At 45.9% G+C, this 20552-nt stretch overlaps 1 protein-coding gene across 1 annotated transcript in view; it reads right to left on the bottom strand.

Annotated features, from left to right (window-relative positions):
- Nucleotides 1-15647: 15647 nt before the first annotated feature.
- glcci1a (glucocorticoid induced 1a) overlaps nucleotides 15648-20552 on the bottom strand; it is a 52279-nt gene continuing 47374 nt past the window's right edge. The window contains 5 exon segments of the mRNA XM_048230121.1: nucleotides 15648-15812; nucleotides 17057-17124; nucleotides 19622-19801; nucleotides 19804-19892; nucleotides 20123-20243. Coding sequence (XP_048086078.1) covers nucleotides 15648-15812; nucleotides 17057-17124; nucleotides 19622-19801; nucleotides 19804-19892; nucleotides 20123-20243 — 623 coding nt within the window.

Below are 20552 nucleotides of genomic sequence, written 5' to 3'. Positions count from 1 at the left end.
ACTATTAAATCTATCACTGGCCTAAAGAAGAGCAGCAGCTCTGTGGAGGGAGACCTGGACCAGAGGCCGAGACCAGCTGAACCACTTTTACAACAGGTTTTGATTGCTTTTCACCAGCTCCAGGTACTGCTCTTGGTTGCGTGCCTCCTGCCCTCCTCTCCCTCCTGCCTCCTCTCCCCATTGCCCCTCACCACCTCCTCTCCCCCCTGCCCTCCCTCTCCCATTCTTCCACCTCCTGCCTCCTCTCCCCCTGCCCTCCTCTCCCCTGCCCTCCTGCCTCCTCTCCCCCCACCCTCCCTCCCCCCTGCCCTCCTGCCCTCCTCTCCCCACCTGCCCTCCTCTCCCTCCTGCCCTCCCACTCTCCCCGTTGCCCTCTGCCCTCCTCTCCCCTTCCCTCCTCTCCCCGTGCCCTCCTGCCCTCCTCTCCCCCTGCCCTCCCTCTCCCCCCCTGCCCTCCTGCCTCCTCTCCCCACTGCCCTCCTGCCTCCTCTCCCCGTGCCTCCCTCTCCCCGTGCCCTCCTCTCCCTCCTGCCTCGCCTCCTCCCCGGTGCCCCCCCTGCCCTCCTGCCCCTCCCCTCTCCCCGTGCCCTCTTCCTCCCTCTCCCCCCTGCCCTCCTGCCCTCCTCTCCCCCCTGCCCTCCCCTGCCTCTCCCCTGTGGAGCCCTGTGTGTAAGATAATTATAGGCTACTGTTGAAGAGTGGGTCTAATCTTTTGTTAGTTAAGTGGTCCTGAAACTGAAAAGTTTGAGAAACACTGTCATAGGCCAAAAGTATTAATGTTTTACTCAGCCACCGTAGATGGCGATGTGTGTAAACACAACACATTCTGAAACAGACTCTCCATCTTAGCCATGGCTTCAACACTGCTTGAACTTTCTATTAAACGCTGTAGCTTTGCATCATCAGTCTAACTAGTTAAATGGTTGACGTTACAGTGAACATTCATTATGGACATTCTGGGGATGTTAATTTGTATGAGAAGCTTCTTCTGGGTATGTAGCATTGTGTATAGCTTGGGTAAGTTAGCTTGCTAACTCTGGCAGAAAGCCTCCAGTGTTCTTGTTCTATGTAGTTTCGTGTTGCAGCCACAGGTTGCATAACAGAACAGACTAGCCTACAGAGGCTGTTGCGTATGAACTCATTCGAATATTTGAAAACATAACAGCTAGATATTCTGTCTTCTCATTTTGTGAAGCGAAAATGAGAGAGATTTTATCTTAGTTTTTATTTCATGCAAAATTATTTAGTCTAGTCTTTTTAGGTCAACAATAATGCATCTTAAGATAGTCTTAGTCAGTGTTTTAGACATTACTGCCGCCTCACACGCCGTCTTTTGTAGTCATGAAAAAAGGTTGTTGACGAAGATATTTCTCTCGCCTCATCTGACCTAAATTAACACTAGTTCCAAGACATTGTGGAAGACATCATGTCTCACCGCCTTACAGTCACAATTTCAGTGAGTTAATGACTACAGACCTGTCGCCTAACATCACATGTGATGAAGACAATGGGAGTTTTACTGGTCTTAGTATACCAGACCCCAGGTACGCCTATGCACTAGACCCGCAGTTTGCATGTACCAGAGAAAGTGGGCGTGGACGATGCCATCACTTATCTTCTACACAGGACACATTCTCCCTGGACAAGGGGAAAAGTGCTGTGAGAATCATGTTCTTTTGATTTTCAGTGCTTTAACACCATCCAACCCTCAGACTGGAGACAAGCTCTTGCAGATGGGTGTGGACACTCACCTGCTAACCTGGATTACAGACTACCTGACCGAAAGAACGTTAGTTTGTCAGACTGGAAGGCACTGTCTCTCTGACACTGTGATCAGCAGCACCAGAGCGCCACAGGAACTGTGCTCTCTCCAGTCCTGTTCACCCTGCACACATCTGACTTCTGCTACAACACTGAGTCATGCCACATGCAGAAGTTTTCACGATACTGCAATTGTGGGGTGTATCAGGACGAAAGCAAGAGGAGGAGTACAGGAGCCTGGTGGAGGACACTGCAGTGGGAAAACTCAACCACCTTCAACTAAAAACACTTCAAAGACCAAGGAGATGGTGGTGGATTTCCCAGAGGTCTAAGTCCACTCTGCTACCAGTCTCCATTGATGGGGTCAATGTGGGAGGTGTGGTAAGCAACTCACAAGTACCTGGGTCTCCACCTGGACAATAAACTGGACTGGTGGGGCCAACACTGGATTCTTTACAAGAAGGGCAGAGTTGGCTTGCACTTCCTGAGGAGACAAGTGTCCTTCAATGTGTGCAACAAGATCCTCAGGATGTTCTACCAGTCTGTTGTGGCCAGGCCCTCTTCTATGCAGTGGTATGTTGGGAGGAAGCACAAGGAAGAAGGATGTGCTTAATTGACAGGCTGGTAAGGAAAGCTGGCTCTGTAGTGGGAGCTGAACTGGAGTGCATTATCACACCATCTGACAAAAAAGGACCTCTGAACAAACTGGATCAACATCTTGGACAATGAATGTCCTCCACTCTACAGCAACACTAAAAAAAGCAAAAAGAGCTCTGATCAGCTGGAGACTTGGCCACTGCCATGCACAACTGGAAAGGCTGAGGAAGTCATTTGTTCCTAGGGGCCATTGAACTGTTCAATGCCTCACTAAAGGGAAGAGGAGAGATAGACTTCTCTGCTTAGTCTGTCTGCCTCTCCACCTTCCACGTTTGAGTACTGGATCGCCCAGCCTCACTGCTTTTTACTCACTGTTTTACTACTGTTTTACTAATGTCCACAGCCCTAATGTTTTTTACTACTGTTTTCCTTTTTTTTGCTATTAATCGTTTTTCATGCTATATTAGCAATACACATCAATGGCTTCTGCTACAATACTGAATGTCTGTGAACCCTATTAACAACCCTTGTTCTTACCATTATATAGCTTTTTTATAGTTTTTTATATTACTTTTTAGCATTATACTTTTACTCTCTTATTTGTCCATATTATTTATGCTGGTCTCTAGACCTTTATTATTACACTGTTGCACTGTTGACTAATGTTGGACTACTTGCACCTTCACCATGACACCTTACCTCTTGAGCACCTCACCATGCACACAGAACTACAGGCCCTGTCACTACAAGTGTCTCACGCTTGATCACCCTCAAGCACATAATTGATTTTTACATTTAATTTATATAGTATATTTAGTATTTAGTTTTGTTAGTTTTTCTTATCTCCTACTGTCTCTATTGTACAGTGGAGTTTAGTTATATGTTTATACTTATATTCACCATATCCTGTAAGTGCATGTTGTGGAGCGTCTCATGCTACTGAGACCCCCTGAATTGGGGATCAATAAACTATCTATCTATCTATCTAGCCCTATCCAGTACTGTATTGAATGTGTTGGTGAAGTGGATTTTTGGGACCTTGCCTTTCATCACCTCTTTATGCTATCCTTCTCTTTGTAGTCCACTACAGGTGTGCATGTGTGTGTGTGTGTGTGTGTATGTGTGGTTGTGTGTGTGTGTGTGTGTGTGTATGTGTGTGTGTGTATGTGTATGTGTGTAAAATTGTCAGTGAATAATGACTGGAAACACAGAATTTGACTTATTCATCATGGAACAGAAATCCATCAGTGTAGTGTGTGTGTGTGTGTGTGTGTGTGTGTGTGTGTGTGTTTGGTGTGTGTGTGGGGGTGGGGATGGGTGTGCAGTCTGTCTGTCAAGCTGCAGTTTGGCTTGCAGATAAGGGAGGATTGTGTGTGGTACGTGTTTGTGTGTGTGGTGTGTGTGTTGGGGTGTGTGTGTGTGTGTGGGGGGGTTAATCAAAAACAAAAACCCCCTGAATGAAAAGCCTTCACTGCCATCACACTCAACAGCTTGTCAGGAGAAATGAAAACAATGGCACTCTCTCCCCTCTCTCTCTCTCTATCCCCCTCTCTCCTCCACCATCTCTAGTGCTCCAAATGACACTCAGACATCGCAGAGACGTACGTCTCCCCCATAGCATTGGGCTGCATTGTCCGAGGTGTGTGTGTGTGTGTGTGTGTGTGTGGTTGTTGGGGGGGCGTTACGCGAACGGGAGTGGACGATAGACAGCTGGCATACATCACTTCACACACACACACACACACACTCACTCACACAGACACACACACACACACAGCCGCCCCCACCGCAGTGCAATCACGAGGCTGGCATCCCTAGACTGGCACGGCTGGCAGAGGGGCCGTTTGCCACCCATCTCTGGCTCATCTGAGGCATTTGGGCGCCGAGTAGCCACATACCATCGCTATTCTCCCAAACACACACACACACACCACCCCAACACACCCCAAACACAAACACACTGATTACTAGCGCCATCGCCTTGGATCACACACACACCCACACACACAAGACACTATCAGGGACGGAAACCCCACACACACACAAACACACCAGATCAGCCTAACAGTGGTATGGGTGGAGGATTAGAGCTGAATATGTCATGGCTGTCAACACACTAAAATGTCTGCTGTTTCTCCCCGTTTCCCTTTATCTTCTTTCAATTTTATTTATTTATTTACTTGCTTATTTGTGTATTGCAATCTTTTGTTTAATGTATTTAGTTATTTATTTGTGTATTGCCATCTTTTGTTTTGATTTTGTTCCTCTGACAGATCCCTCTAGAATAACGCAGTTCATTATGCCAGACATCAATTATAGATCCCACATCCCCTTTCCTTCCATTCAATTTAACTCATTCAGAAAACTTTATTGGCATGAACGTTTGAGCAACACTAGCTCAATTACATGTACACATAGGAGGAAAAAGTAAATAACTTAATATAAATTAAGTAAGACATAGAAATAAAATGAAAAACAAATAAACAACATTGTTGGTGGTTGTGGCCTCACTGGCTGTCCCTCAGGTTATGGCAGGCTGCTACACATGTTCCTAGTTCTCTCTGAGGATGAAAGGCAATTTAGCCTCATTTGTCCAGGTTTGAAACTCAGGGAGGGTTGAATCTAATCTATTGAATAATAATGTCTGTATTTCCTCATATTTTGGGCATTCTGTTAAGAAGTGGAGCTCTGTCTCCACAGTCCCCCAGCTGCAGTGTGAGCATAACCTCTCCTCCTGGGCAGCCAGGTCTGCCTGTGTTTTTTTTTTTCTATGGAGAGACTGTGCTCACTGAGTCTGTACATTGTCATGGTTTTCCTGAGTTTTGGGTCTTTCAGTGTATGCAGAGGTAAGTAGCTATTGTGTATTCATGTTTTAGGCCAAATAACATTGTAATTTAGATTGTGTTTTGGTGACTTCTTTCCAATAGGTGATGTCCTTTTCATTGTTTGTAATTTGGTTGGGTCTAATTGTTCTTGCTACTGTAACATTGTCCCGGGCCTCAGTGATGTGGGATGGTCTGAGGTCACTGAGTCTCAGAACAAGTTGGCTAAGTGGGCTCCTTCCTATGTTTTGCTCTTGGCTTTTCAGAGCTGCAGAAGTGTGTTTCATCCTCAACCTCCATAAGGTCACAGTGGGAGCAAATTCGTTGGTGTCTCTCTCCCTCTCGTTTTCTGTGCTGGTGATTTTGTAAAGCCCAAAAGCCAGTTTCTCTCTCTCTATCTGTCCTTCTCTCTCACTTCAGTTCAGTGTTGCTTTATTCTTTCACACAAACTCGCGTCACAGACCTAAGTCACACACCACTTGGAGGTGCAAACAATCGGAGTTTTGGTTGATTTGACCATCAGTTAACTTCAAAAACAGGTATTTTAATTTTGGATAGACAATAGCAATACATCATAGAGTGATTAACGCCAAAAAATCTCTAGACTGAAGAAACTCAACATTTGACACCTCCACCTGTTTAGTGTTCTAAAGACGTCAAATAGTCCGCTATAGTTACCAAATTCATAGCCAAAGAGCCAGAAGGAAAGATGCATTGATGGCTGTAAAAGCTGTGCTTTCATTATACAACTAAACACGACAAAATACATTTATCACCCTTGAGCCAGCTCCTTACTATGTGGCAATGCAGTGTTTGTTTGCACCTCCAAAAACATGGCATACCTGGTTACCTCGCAAAAACACCCACAAATACCTGTATGTTTGTGTGAAAGAATTAGCATGGCTACATTATTAGCATGGTTACTTTATTAGCATGGCTACATTATTAGCATGGTTACTTTATTAGCATGGCTACATTATTAGCATGGCTATATTATTAGCATGGCTATATTATTAGCATGGCTACTTTATTAGCATGGTTACTTTATTAGCATGGCTACTTTATTAGCATGGCTGTAGCTAAAGTGTTGCTTTATTAGCATGGCTACTTTATTAGCATGCCTATAGCTAAAGTGTTGCTTTATTAGCATGGCTACTTTATTAGCATGGCTACTTTATTAGCATGGCTGAAGCTAAAGCCAGTCATTTTATTGAAGCATTTGGCCACTTATTTAGCATGGCTTACCTCTATTAGCATGCCTGTAGCTAAGTCATTTCTTTATTACCATGGCTACTCGACAGCATGGATGTAGCTAAAAGTGTTGCTTTTATTAAGATGCTTCACTTTAGCGCTTTACAAAAGAGGGGCCAAAGTGCCACTTTATTTAGCATTTACCACCTTTATCAGCATTGGCTATAGTTAAAAAGTGTTGCTTTATTACATTAATACTTTATTAACATGGCTGTAGCCAAAAGCATCACTTTTATTAGCATGGCTGTAGCTAAAGTGTTGCTTTATTAGCATGGCTACTTTATTAGCATGGCTGTAGCTAAAGTGTTTCAAACTGATTCATCTCTACTCTACTCATCTCTACTCTACTCTACTCTACTCATCTCTACTCTACTCTACTTCATCTCTAATTCCATTCATCTTTTCATCTCTACTCTACTCATCTCTTTCTACTCTACTCTACTCATCTTTACTCATTTCTCTACTCTACTCTACTCTATATCTCTACTCTACTCATCTCTGCTCTCTCATCTTTCATCTCTCTATTCTACTCATCTTTACTCATCTCTCTTCATCTCTACTCTACTCTACTCTACTCATCTCTCTGTTTTACTCATTTCTATTTCTACTCTACTTTACTCTACTCTATTCTATTCTACTTTACTCATCTCATCTCTACTCTATTTCTACTCTACTATACTCATCTCTACTCTATTTCTGCTCTACTCTTCATCTCTACTCTACTTTACTCATTTTACTATTTTACTTTACTCTACTCTACTCATCTCTACTCTACTCATCTCTACTCTCTTCTCTTCTTCTCTCTCTCTTTCTCTGTGCTGGTGATTGTTGTGTAAAACTAAAGATATTCTCTCTCCACCCTCCCTCTCTCTCTCTCGCTCTCTCTCTCTCCACCCCCCTCTCCCCCTCTCTCTCTCTCTCTCGCTCTCTCTCACTCTCTCTCTCTCTCCCTCTCTCTCTATCCCTCCATCTCCCAGTGTTGGTGTGGTCCCCCCCCCCGTCCAGCCTCTCAGTGCCTCCGTCCAATGCAGACATTCTACAGGGAGTCTCATCAGTACGCCGCGGAGGCTTCTAGAAGCTGGGCGCTGGCCTATGGGCTCCATCCAGACTGTCAGTTCTGAGAGTTTCTTCCTGTTTCAGGGCCACCAGAGCAAGCGACTGACTCGGCACTCACACACACACACACACACACACACACACTCACACGCACACACACTCACACATACACGGACACACACTCACAAGTACACGGACACACCCAGCAGAGCGAGTGACTGAGTCGGCACTCACACACACACATGCAAACACACACACACACACACACACACACGCATACACACACACACACACGCACATACACAGACACACACACATGCAAACACACACACAAACAAACACACACACACACACACGCACACACACACACAGGCACACACACACACACACACACACACACACACACACACACACACACAGACACACACACACACACATACACGGACACACCCAGCAGAGCGAGCAACTGAGTCGGCCTCCACTCTCCTTAAAGCTCATTACGGCACAAATCAAATATCAATACTCTGCTTAGCATTCCACTGCTGTATGTGTGTGTGTGTGTGTGTGTGTGTGTGTGTGTGTGTGTGTGTGTGTGGTCTCTTATCTACTAGTCATGTTGCTGGATGTAGCGTAGCTCCTGTTCTGCACACACTGGGCTGGTTTGCCAGTACAGCACAGCACCACACGTCCACACACACACACAGTCCTCATCCTCCGCCTCAGCGTGTGTTTAAAAGGGGATTAGTGTGCTCCGGAGCTGGCAGTGTGTGTGTGTGTGTGTGTGTGTGTGTGTGTGTGTGTGTGTGTGATAGAGAGAGCTAACCGCTAACCGCTAACCCCACTAAGAAGAACAGAAAACACAGGATTACACGCGGCTTTCTGCTGCTGAATTTGATTTTTCCCTCAAAGACAGAGTTACCTTTGTTGTGCGCTCCCACTAAGGTTATGATTAGAGCACAGAATGGAGTTCTCAGCAAATCCGATTAGCCCGGATTGAGAGCGAGCCAGTAGTTTTGTCCCCAGAGACAATCAACACATACAGAGATAAAAAAGAAGCCTAAACGGTTTACATGCTCACAGTTCTCTAAACCTCACATCTGCTTTTGTTCTGTCTGATTATTATAACACATCGTTTCACATATTTACATAAAGTGTTTGAGTTTCAGATCACTGTACTATAGTGTAGCCTATATGTTGACAAGGAAATGTATATTTTGTGTATGAATATGTCCTATAAATAGACACCCAATTGTAGGTGAGTATAAGTATGCACATTTAATTATTTATATATATTTCGTTTTTATGAAGAACATGATCACCGCTCTGGTAAATCCTTTCATACAGCTCTCCAGCCTCATGCTCACAGATGGGTCCCAGCTTTCCTTTATTGGTCCATTACTGCCATCTAGTGGCTGCTAGTATTCACTGCACTGACGCAGGCTCAGACACCTGAACGTGAAGGGCAAATGTTTCAGATGTACTTTTCTGCTACAGCTTTGGCCTGATGAAAAAGATGCTGACATCCTTTTTGTGAATGTGTTCAAAAGGGCTTGAAGTTACATTTCTGAGACATTCAGTCTGATCTCATCAATGTATGACTGTCTGTCACGGCTTGACAGTCAAAGGGATGTTTGGACGTTTTCTATATCGTTTAGCATCCGTATGGATGGGCAGTGGAGTGTCTCCCTGCTATCTAGCTTCATCAACTGAATCAGAACTAAAGTCCTCAATCAATGGCACATAATATCAGAACTTGGCACTTGGGTGCTGCCAACATGACGCCAAGCATGGTGCATGGCAAGAGAACAGCTTAAACCACTAGCTGATGATGAGACACTAGCCTAGCGTACTGTAGCCTAGCGTATCCTGGACTTTATATTTTATAGATTTTAACCTCAGGGTAAACTACACAACAAATGAATTAGATCAGCTTCCTCTTGCACGAGCTACAGACCACAAATCTGACAAGGCCATTTTAAACACTCTTTAACTAAACTCTGACGTGTGTGTGTGCACGTGCACACTCGCGTGCATGTGTATGTGGAATTGGGCAGGTCACAGGCTTGTATGTGTCTAGCTGAACTCTAACAGACACACACACACACGAGCCCTTCCTGACGAGGTTGTGTTAGGCTTGATGAAGTCGCAGGCTTCAGGTGACAAACGTATCGCTCATGATGGATAAGCTGACCTGCCTTAGCCTGCACCAGTCAACCAGGCCACGCACACACACACAGAAACACACACACACACACACACACACACACACACACACACACACACACACACACACACACACACACACTAGCTGACCTGCCTCAGCCCGCACCAGTCAACCAGCCCTACTTTACAAGGAGTACGTGCCTCTCTCTCTGTCTCTCTCTCACACACACACACACACACACACGCACGTACGTACACACACACGCGCACACACACACACACACACACACGCACACACACACACACACACACACACACACACACACACACACACACACACACACAGAATCCTGGCTACTTGCCCCTGAGGTGGTGTCTTTATCTTATGAGGGAACGGTGTATGTGTGTTTGTGTGTGTGTATGTGTGTAGGTGTGTGTGTGTGTGTATGTGTGTGTCATGAGACCAGGGTGGAAGACATCTCTACATCCAGGAATCTGCTGCCATCCTGATCCTGATCTCTCTCTCTCTCACTCTCTCTTACACACACACACAGACACACACACACCTTACACAAGACAACGATCCAGTTTCAATCAAGACAGATGCTGAAAATGCACACACATACACACACACACAACACACACACACTCTAAATCCTATGTCTGTGTCCCTGTGTGGCGAAACACACACATTTACAAACAGCAGAAGCAGAATGACCTTTAGATACAGACCCACTGGAGTCCAGGGGCTCGTTTAGCACAACAGTGTTTAGAGGCCCAGAGGATGGAGCCTCTGCATGGACTCAATTAGCACAGGAGGTTTGAACTCCATGAACTGAAGGCATTGCTGACCATGCATTCAGTCATGTGGTCTCAGTAATGCGGTCTTGAAAGTAATTGTGGTGAATAATTACTTAATACTTAATATTAACTTAGACTGGCAAACTTCAGGAAAACTCAGGAATCAGGTTTATTCTGTTACAAGCAGAGAGGGTAAAAAAAATGGTCTATGGTCTAGGCTGTTGGATCAATCTCTGTTGGTCTATGGTCTGTGTAGGCCATGGCCTCTGTTGGATCAACCTCTCTCTCTCTTCTTCAGTTCTAGTTCTAGTACACTGCAAGTTAGTCACTTTTGGGTTAAACAAAGAAAGAAGTTGGCGGCAAATTAAGCCAACGTGGTTGGTTTCTTCAGATGGCATCAGACTCACACTACTCACACCAGTATCACACCTACGCATTCTTATCTAAATAGCATGAGGAGAGATATCTTATATATCAGAAATATCACTTATAAATCATTACAATCCTTGTACTGAGACTATTACAATGATACCAAACATGAATACATTTACATTTCATGACATATGGATACAGTATAGCAAGGTAACATCCTTTGTCTTGTGGATCTGATAGCCCTTGGAACCAGTACATTAGCATTTCATTGGGGGAGGGGAGGGTGTCTTTGTTTAATGCCTAGAGGGGCCCCCTGGCCACCAAAACCAGTCCGGAAACTCTAAAATGTACTGTATTCCCATCAGTCTCAATAATGTGGTCTCAGTAATCTGTAATGTGGTCTCAGTATTGTATAAGTATATATACTCTTTTGATCCCGTGAGGGAAATTTTATCTCTGCATTTATCCCAATCTGTGAATTAGTGAAACACACTCAGCACACAGTGAACACACAGTGAGGTGAAGCACCGAAGCGCTAACCAGTAGGCCATGGCTGCCCCAATAACAATGATGTGGTCTCAATGTGGGAATCACTCATTTCTATTCAGCAGTGGCCCTCGGGTTCCTTCTCGAGTCAGAATGGTTGTCCCTGGGTCACAATTATTTGAAACCAGATTTAGCAGATGTGTTCATCTAGACAGACAGGCAGACAGACAGACAGGCAGAGCTATAGACAGATAGACTGGTGTATGCCAGAGGTTTGTATTTACGTAGTGTGTGTATTCTTTAAGCATCAATCCTTTCAGTATTATTCATAACTTGTTCTCATGGTGAGTGCTGGCAGGGATGCACTTCTGGTGGCGATACCTTCAAACAGCCCCCAGAGATGCAGTACCCCAGACTAGCCAGCAGAGGGCGCGTGGCAGCGTATGAGAGGGCCCACTGCACATGTGCAGACTCCCCACGGGCCCAGTGGAAACAGCCAGCTACAACATGACATGCAGAGAAGTGAGAACACACACTCACACACACCTCTGGGTTCTGGCACAAAGCAAAGACACACACTCACACACATCCAAGCCATGACCGTAGGGTCATGACCACACACACACACACACACGCACGCACCTGATATATGCACAGTAAGGTCGGGGCTAAGGCCTGGGGCAAAGTGTGTGTGTGTGTTCTTCCAGACTCTTACACCCCAAGCCCTCATTTCCCTTGTGCCTCACACTCATTCCACACACTCTCTGGATCTTACACACACACACACACTCACACAGTCACTAAAAGGTTACCTTTCCTAAAGTCATGAGCAGCATGAGGGTTGTTGGTCTCATTTCATCATCCAGCAGCTACAGCCCTGTTTCCTCTCATCAGAACACACACACACACACACTCACACACACACACACACACACACTCACACACACACACACACACACACACACACACACACACTCACACACACACACACACACACTACGACACACACACACACACACACACACACACACACTATGACACACACACACACACACACACACACACACACTACGACACACACACACACACACACACAACCACACACACACACACACACACACACACACACACAGTACGACATACACACACACACGCATGCACACACACACACACTACGACACACACACACACATTACGAGACACACTCTATGACTCTACTCTACTCTATGACGGAGACTCTTCAGGGACAGCAGTCTGTGTGTGTGTGTGTGTGTGTGTGTGGGGTGTGTGTCTCCTTATGTAGTAAACAAAGAAACTAAAAGCAACATCACAGAGGTCTTTCACCTTAGAAACCAATACACAACAGCAGCGTAGTGGCTAAGGAGCCTGGCTTGCATGTGGAGTCTCTAAAAGTAACGGTTTGATTCCTGGCTGTGGTTTTAGACTGATTTGGTGCCCCTAACTAAATATTTACTCAGTATGTTGAAACACTGTGTTGCTATGAGGCATAACACAAGCTACTATTTAAGGCCTAGTCCACACGCATTCAAACCGATCTTTTTTCCTCCGCCTTCCCCTGGAACCCTGATCAAGAATATTTATATCCAAACGGATCCATCTCAACACGACTCAACACGCTACTTCATGCCCCAGGCCTATGGGTGGCACTGTGTCTTCACAGAAATTCACCAAAATTTGCAAAACTTATGCTTTAAAAAAACAGACAGAATAGGCTACGCTAAATGGCTAGTGCAAGGAAACCAGAATTGTTTGTGTGGACTGATGGTGAACTGTCAACTGTAGTCAACTGTAAACTAATAAACGTTATTTTACGGTTTGTGAAGGGTGCAGTCCCGCCCTTTATTTTATTAACGAGGTAGGCCTACTAATCACCTTTACTTTCTTTGGTTGTAGGATAGTCCGCGGATTCACAATAGTTTTGGCTATCACCGCAATTAGGGATACTAAACCAAGGCTTACCCAAGTTCTAGGCTATTCTGTCGCCACATTTTATAATATTGCTATAAAACCTTCTTTAGTAACAGTCAATACTTTTGCCTGCATCAAATCAAGAGATTCAAGATTCAGTGTGCTACCATCGGCTTAACGTGAGTTCTAACGGGCTACGGTTTCAGATTTCTCCACTCTGGGACCAGGTTTCAGAAAAGTGCGGTTTCGGGCAGTGCGTTTACAGGATTCGTTTGGATGCTCGGCCAAGACTAAGCAAAACCTCTGCGTTTAACCTAAAAAAAAGCGCCTCCGGTGGACAGGCCCTAAATCTCATGGTGTGACCTCATCATTCACATAAACTCTGGATCTTTCTCTCACTTTCATAGCCAGCAGCCAGCCCAGTGGGTACCTCCCCCAGCTGAGTGACTTGAAGCTAAGCAGGTGAGGCCTTGGTCAGCACTTGGATGGGAGACCTTCTTCCAAGACCAAGTGGCGGCTGGAAGTGGTGTTAGTCTACCAGTAGGGGGCAGTGTTCCTGCTGGTTATATACCAATGCCCTGACACCACACAGTCCAGCAAAAAAAAAATGGGGGGGGTGGGATCAGCCAACCAGGCCCCTTACTGGTGCATGGTTGGCATTCTGGTGCCACACAGTTGGGGGTAGTTGATTTCTCCTGCATTGTATCTAGAGGAGCATGCACACATCAGGTCATGTTAGTAATCAACACAACAGCTTTATGTTAAGGAATGCGTAACACTAGATGGTGTTTAGGTAATAACACCACCTGTTATTACCTAGATATGCATAATACTAGATGGTCCATGAGGAAATCATTGGGCACAGGACCTACTGCACTGGGATTGATTTATGACCAGAGGAAACACTCCCTCCTATTGGCTCATCAACACCACTCCCAGAAGCCACTGGGTGTTCCCAGCAGGTCTCCCATCCAAGTACCGACCAAGACCTCACCTGCTTAGCTTCAGCCCCTCAGCAGAGATGGGGTATCCACTGGCTTGCCTGCCAGCTCTTCACTCCACTAGAGCACTAGAACTTCACTTATAGCTCTAGCATGTTGGTGATGGTTCTCCTAGAGCAGTAGAACATTAGTTGATGGGTTTCTAGAGCAATAGAACATTAGTTGATGAGACTCTTATAGCAGTAGAACACTAGTTGATGGGTCTTCTAGAGCAGTAGAACATTAGTTGATGGGTTTCTAGAGCAATAGAACATTAGTTGATGAGACTCTTATAGCAGTAGAACATTAGCTGATGAGTCTTCTAGTCCTATGGCAGTAGAACATTAGTAATGTTTCTACTACTTCAGTAAAACTAATAGAACTGTAGAACTCTTGAGTTCTTTCATCCACTGGCTTCAGGAACAAACACACGACACACAGGGGGCTTTGATACTGCTAATAACTTTATTTAAATAAGACACAAGAGATCTCTATGTTTGAAAAATACCAAACAAGTGGCCGCCCCTCAGCCTTCATCCAGGACAGACGCAGACCGAGAGAAAGAGAGAGACAGACAGAAAGAGAGAGAGTGCGTTATCAAGTGCGTTATCGAATGTCTTTAGCAAACACAGTGGCCAGCCCCGACCAGAGACCCACAGCATGTACACACAGCAGAGGAGCTCACAGAGACTCAGCACTCCACTGTGCTGGGGGGGCACACACATCACTCTCAGCTCTGCACGTGTGTGTGTGTGTGTGTTCAGAAACAAACATCACTCTGACAGCTCTGCGTGTGTGTGCTCAGAAACAAACATCACTCTCTCAGCTCTGCGTGTGTGTGCTCAGAAACAAACATCACTCTCTCAGCTCTGCGTGTGTTCAGAAACAGATTGCCCCCATGGCTGAGTGTGTGTTGCCATCACAGCTCCTAGTGTTTGTGTGAGTATATTTATCCACACAGATCACCCTCAAGGCTCAGAGAGTGTGTGTGTGTGTGTGTTCAGGGGCTGAGAGAGCAGACCTGGGAGCTGACATCACTAGAGGCCAGACGAGGAGGTCGGAACTCTCTACAGGAGCCAGGTCAGGATGGTGATGTCATTTCCTGTAGAGGGTGTTAAATGTGGTGATATCATTTCCTGTAGAGGGTGTTAAATGAGGTTTAGCCCACTCTACTGGGGTTTGTGTTTACGTGCGTAGACTTCTATGGAATATATCGGAACAGTCAGTGATATCCACACACACACACACACACTCACTCACTCACTCTCTCTCTCACACACACACACCCTCTCTCGCTCTCTCTCTCACACACACACACACACTGGCAAACACTCAGTGGTCAAACCGCTGTATTTATTGCCTTTTGTGTGTGTGTGTGTGTATATGTGTGTGTGTGTGTGTGTGTGTGTGCATGCGTAATGGAGTGTGATCAGGACATGGCTGCATGAGGTCTGGACTGGAGCCGTGCTGGTTTTGGGTTCATGGCGTAAAGATCCAAACTCCAGCGAGCCCCCAGCCAGGTCTGGCCCACACGTGGCCCGGCCCCGGGCTGGCTGTGTTCCGGCACAGCGCCGATCAGTGGAATGGTCAGCCTCTGGAGTTCAACACAAACCCATAGACACACATGGGATGGACATGTTTTAACCACAAACATCACATTTCACACGGGAGGTGGACATGCCATGTGACCACTCAGATGTACACATGAAGTAAACGCACGCTACGCCACGTGACTACGCCTCTGTGTGTATTATTGCATCATCTTTACCTAAAGCAACGCTCACCCATTCATTCATCTTTTCCTAAAGCAATGCTCACCAATTTCCTTAACTGTTTTGTTTGTTTCTTCGTTTCAATAAGGTGCAGGAGTTTTAAACAAAAGAATTAGGACTGCGCAGTTCCTCTAGCCTTTGTCTGTGTGTGTGTGTGTGTGTGTGGTAGGGTATGGGCCTTAGAGAGTGTGTGTGTTCTTACTTTGGTCTCGGGCTCAGTGTGTTGCTCATATGACTATACGGGGCAGAGCTGCTCTGTGCTCGTGGTGATTGTGATTGTGTGTGTGTGTGTGTGTGTGTGTGTGTGTGTGTGTGTGTGTGTGTGTGTGTGTGTGTGTGTGTGTGTGTGTGTGTGTGTGTGTGTGTGTGTGTGTGTGTGTGTATGTGTGTCTGTCTGTGTGTCTGTGTGTGTGTGTGTGTGTGTGTGTGTGTGTGTGTGTGTGTGTATGTATGTGTGTGTCTGTCTGTGTGTCTGTGTGTGTGTGTGTGTGTGTGTACTGGCTGCCTTGGCTGTAATGATTGGAGGGAGTCAGTATGGAATGGGAGGAGTTTTGAAGATTATGAGTGTCAATCAACAGTGTGACATTGGTATGAAGTAGTAACACTTCAATATTTTAACTATCACACACTCTCACACACTCACACACTCACACACTCACACTCACTCACTCACACTCACTCACACTCACTCACACTCACACTCACTCACACTCACTCACTCACTCACTCACACTCACTCACACACACACACACACACTCACACTCACACTCACACTCACACTCACACTCACACTCACACTCACACTCACACTCACACACTCACACTCACACTCACACACTCACACTCACACACTCACACACACACACACTCACACTCACACACACTCCACTATCCTCACAGGGAATGTCATGAGAAATGCCTGAACAAAGTCTGGAAATGAGAAAAGAAACATGAAATAAATAAATACAACAATAAGGTCAAATCAACATGGAGTAGCATACCAGGCAGAGCAAATCAACATGGAGTAGCATACCAGGCAGAGCAAATCAACATGGAGTAGCATACCAGGCAGAGCAAATCAACATGGAGTAGCATACCAGGCAGAGCAAAGAAGCTGCAGATATTTGGGCCATCTGTTGGAGGACGAATACATTTCAAATTACCTGAGTTTACACTCCCGAGTGGTGTACTGATGGCTGTGTGTGTGTGTGTGTGTGTGTGTGTGTGTGTGGTTGGATCTTACACTGGTGATACAAGTGGCAAGGGTTTGGCTGTGCAACGCATCACGGGCAATTTGATAGAAATGTAAATTTGTATATATGTGTTTATGACCCTAACTTTTTTTAATCATATTTTTTTTTTACAATAAATGTTTTCTTTAAAGAAGTCTTTAGAAACGCAACCTGGATAGATTGTAAACATAATCTTAAAAAAGTACAGCCTTTTCCCCTTCCACACATCCAGCACAGCAATACACAGGTTCAGTTCAAACAAGCTTGCGTCTTTTATGTGTGTGTATAGGTTTCTATATCTTTAAAAGTATATTCATATTTACAGAGCTTATTCATTTATCAGATTATTTATCAGGAGCTTATTCATACTGTGGATGCAGACACGGAGCATGACACGTTGCATCTTAAACACACTACCATACCACACACACACACACACACGCATCTTAAACTACCATACCACACACACACGCACGCACGCATCTTAAACACACTACCATACCACACACACAACCATGCACGCACGCATGCATCTTAAACACACTACCATACCACACAAACACACACACACGCACGCACGCACGCATCTTAAACACACTACCATACCACACATAATCGCGACGTGATCTTAAAACACAATTACCAACACACGACGCACATCTTTAAACACACTACCATACCACAGTACACACGCACGACGCGACGATACCACGACGATGCACACAATAAAAATCTTAAACATTACACCATACCGATCTTAAACACACTACCATACCACGCACACATAATGCGACTCCACGCATCTTAAACACACTACCATACCAATGCTATCAATACTAATACACGCGACGCGACGGCATCTTAAAACACACTACCATACCACGCACACACGCACACACGCACGCACGCATCTTAAACACACTACCATACCACGCACGCATGCACACACGCACGCACGCATCTTAAACACACTACCATACCACGCACGCATGCACACACGCACGCACGCATCTTAAACACACTGCCATACCACGCACGCATGCACACACGCACGCACACATCTTAAACACACTACCATACCACACACACACGCGACGATCTTAAAACACACTACCATACCACGCACGCATGCACACACGCATCTTTTAAACACACTACCATACCACGCGCGATGCACACACACGCGACGCGATGCATCTTAAACACTACTATACTCACGCACGCGATGCACACAATACGACACACCTTAATACCTTAAACTGCCATAGACTGGAAGCATGCCCCACTTCACCACACTACCTCACCGATGTGCGATGACATTGAGCATTCTTACGACACACACACACACACGCACGCACGAACGCACCTTAAACACACTACCATAGACTGAAGCATGCCCACACTCAAGCAGGCCAGCTCATCCACTCTACAGAGAAACCCAGCATGCACATACACACACACACACACACTCCACTTTGCACAAGCTCACACCAGAGATATAATTTAAGGACACACTCGCCTTGTCTCTCTCTCACACACACACACACACACACACACACACACACACACACACACCAGAGATCTAATGTAAGGACACACTCTCCTTCTCTCTCACACACACACACACACACTTCACTTGTGACTGCAGTGTCTGTTGAATTGGGCTTACTGGTGATTGGTCAAATTCAAATTAAACGATGATGTCATCACAAGCTAGCTTTGGTGTTGATGTAAGCCTGGAGGGTGTGTGTGTGTGTGTGTGTGTATGTGTGCAGCAGGGCCAGCAGAGAGAGCTCCTGTGAGGTGTCAGTAAACAAAAACAAATAAACAAAACAAATGTGTGTGTTGCATATCTTCAGTCTCCCAACCACACTAACCCAGCATCCTTGTCTTGCACAAAAGCGTTCGTGATTATTTACATCAATTACCAATATTTTGCTTTACTGCATCACATAAATTGTTGATAATGATTATTTGAGACATGAATATTCGGATGACATTATTGAATATTGAATATTTAGACCCCTTCGTCCTCCCAAGCAATAGTACTTATAAATTACGCTTGCAACGCAAAGGTGTGATAAGAGTCTTAGAGGGAGTGTGTGTGTGTGTGTGTGTGTGTGTGTGTGTGCGTGTGTGTGTCTGGGATTGTCTGTTCGTCCCATCGTTGATGAAGATGATGATTTGTTCAGGACGTTGTTGCAATGCCATGCAGAAAGACGGACGGTCAGTTGGACAGACAGGGTGTTGGTGTGACAGAGTAGCGCTCTGTGTGTGTGTGTGTGTGTGTGTGTGTGTGTGTGTGTGTGTGTGTGTGTGAGGCGGGGGGACGCCAGAGGCCAGCTCTGGCGGTGGGGCAAGTCAACTGATGGCCAGCTGTGCTGTTGCTGCAACAAACCTTGAGGAGGGGAGGCGTCGGGGTCGTCCGGTGCGTGGTCCGGCGCGTGGTCCTCTGTGTTGGTGCTGGCGGAGACCTGAGAGGGGGCGTGGCCGGGTACCATGACGACCGAGCTCGGCCCCGCCTCCTCCTCCTCTGGCCCCTCCCCTCCTTCAAGCTCACCGTCCGATGGGAGACGCCCGGGCAGAAGGGCTTTGAACCAGTGGGGATGAAGTTGACCTTGTTCTTGTCTGGACACGAGAACAGCGGCACCGCACCGGCCGACCTGGAGCTGAGCCGCACAGGAAGTGAGAAACAGGAAAAAAGTTGAGGTGTTGCCATGACAACAGGGTGACAATCATTCGACAGTATCTAGATAGACAACGCAAATCTATCCACAATCTATAACATTATAATATCATTATATAGACACAGACACAGACACAGACACATAGACACAGACACAAACAGACACACACACACACACACTCACACACTCACACACTCACACACGGTGCTCACCTCTCCTCGAACACCTTGATCTTCTCGCAGCCCTCGGGCGGCTCTCTCTTGAACATGTAGCTGTTGTTGGGTTTGGGGGACGACGCGAACTTGGGCAGCGGAGAGCTGCTGCCACTGTCCACTGCAGAACAGGACAGAGAGAACGAGAACGTCACACCACAAACCACTGCGCAGTGTGTGTGAGAGTGTGTGTGTGTGTGTGTGAGAGTGTGTCCACTGCAGAACAGGAGAGAGAGAACGACAACGTCACACCACAAATCACACGTGTGTGTGTGAGTGTGTGTGAGAGTGTGTCCCACCGCGTGTGTGTGTGAGTGTGATGGTGTGAGAGTGTGTGAGAGTGTGTCCACTGCAGAACAGGACAGAGTAAGAATGAGGCCAATTATCGGCCTGGCTTCCATTAATAGGGCGATATTTAGTATTTTTATAA

This window comes from Alosa alosa, chromosome 20 (genome assembly GCF_017589495.1).
Source record: "Alosa alosa isolate M-15738 ecotype Scorff River chromosome 20, AALO_Geno_1.1, whole genome shotgun sequence".
Taxonomy (NCBI): Eukaryota; Metazoa; Chordata; class Actinopteri; order Clupeiformes; family Clupeidae; genus Alosa; species Alosa alosa.
Note: the sequence above shows the minus strand (reverse complement) of the source record. Positions and strands in the feature narration are given on the sequence as shown.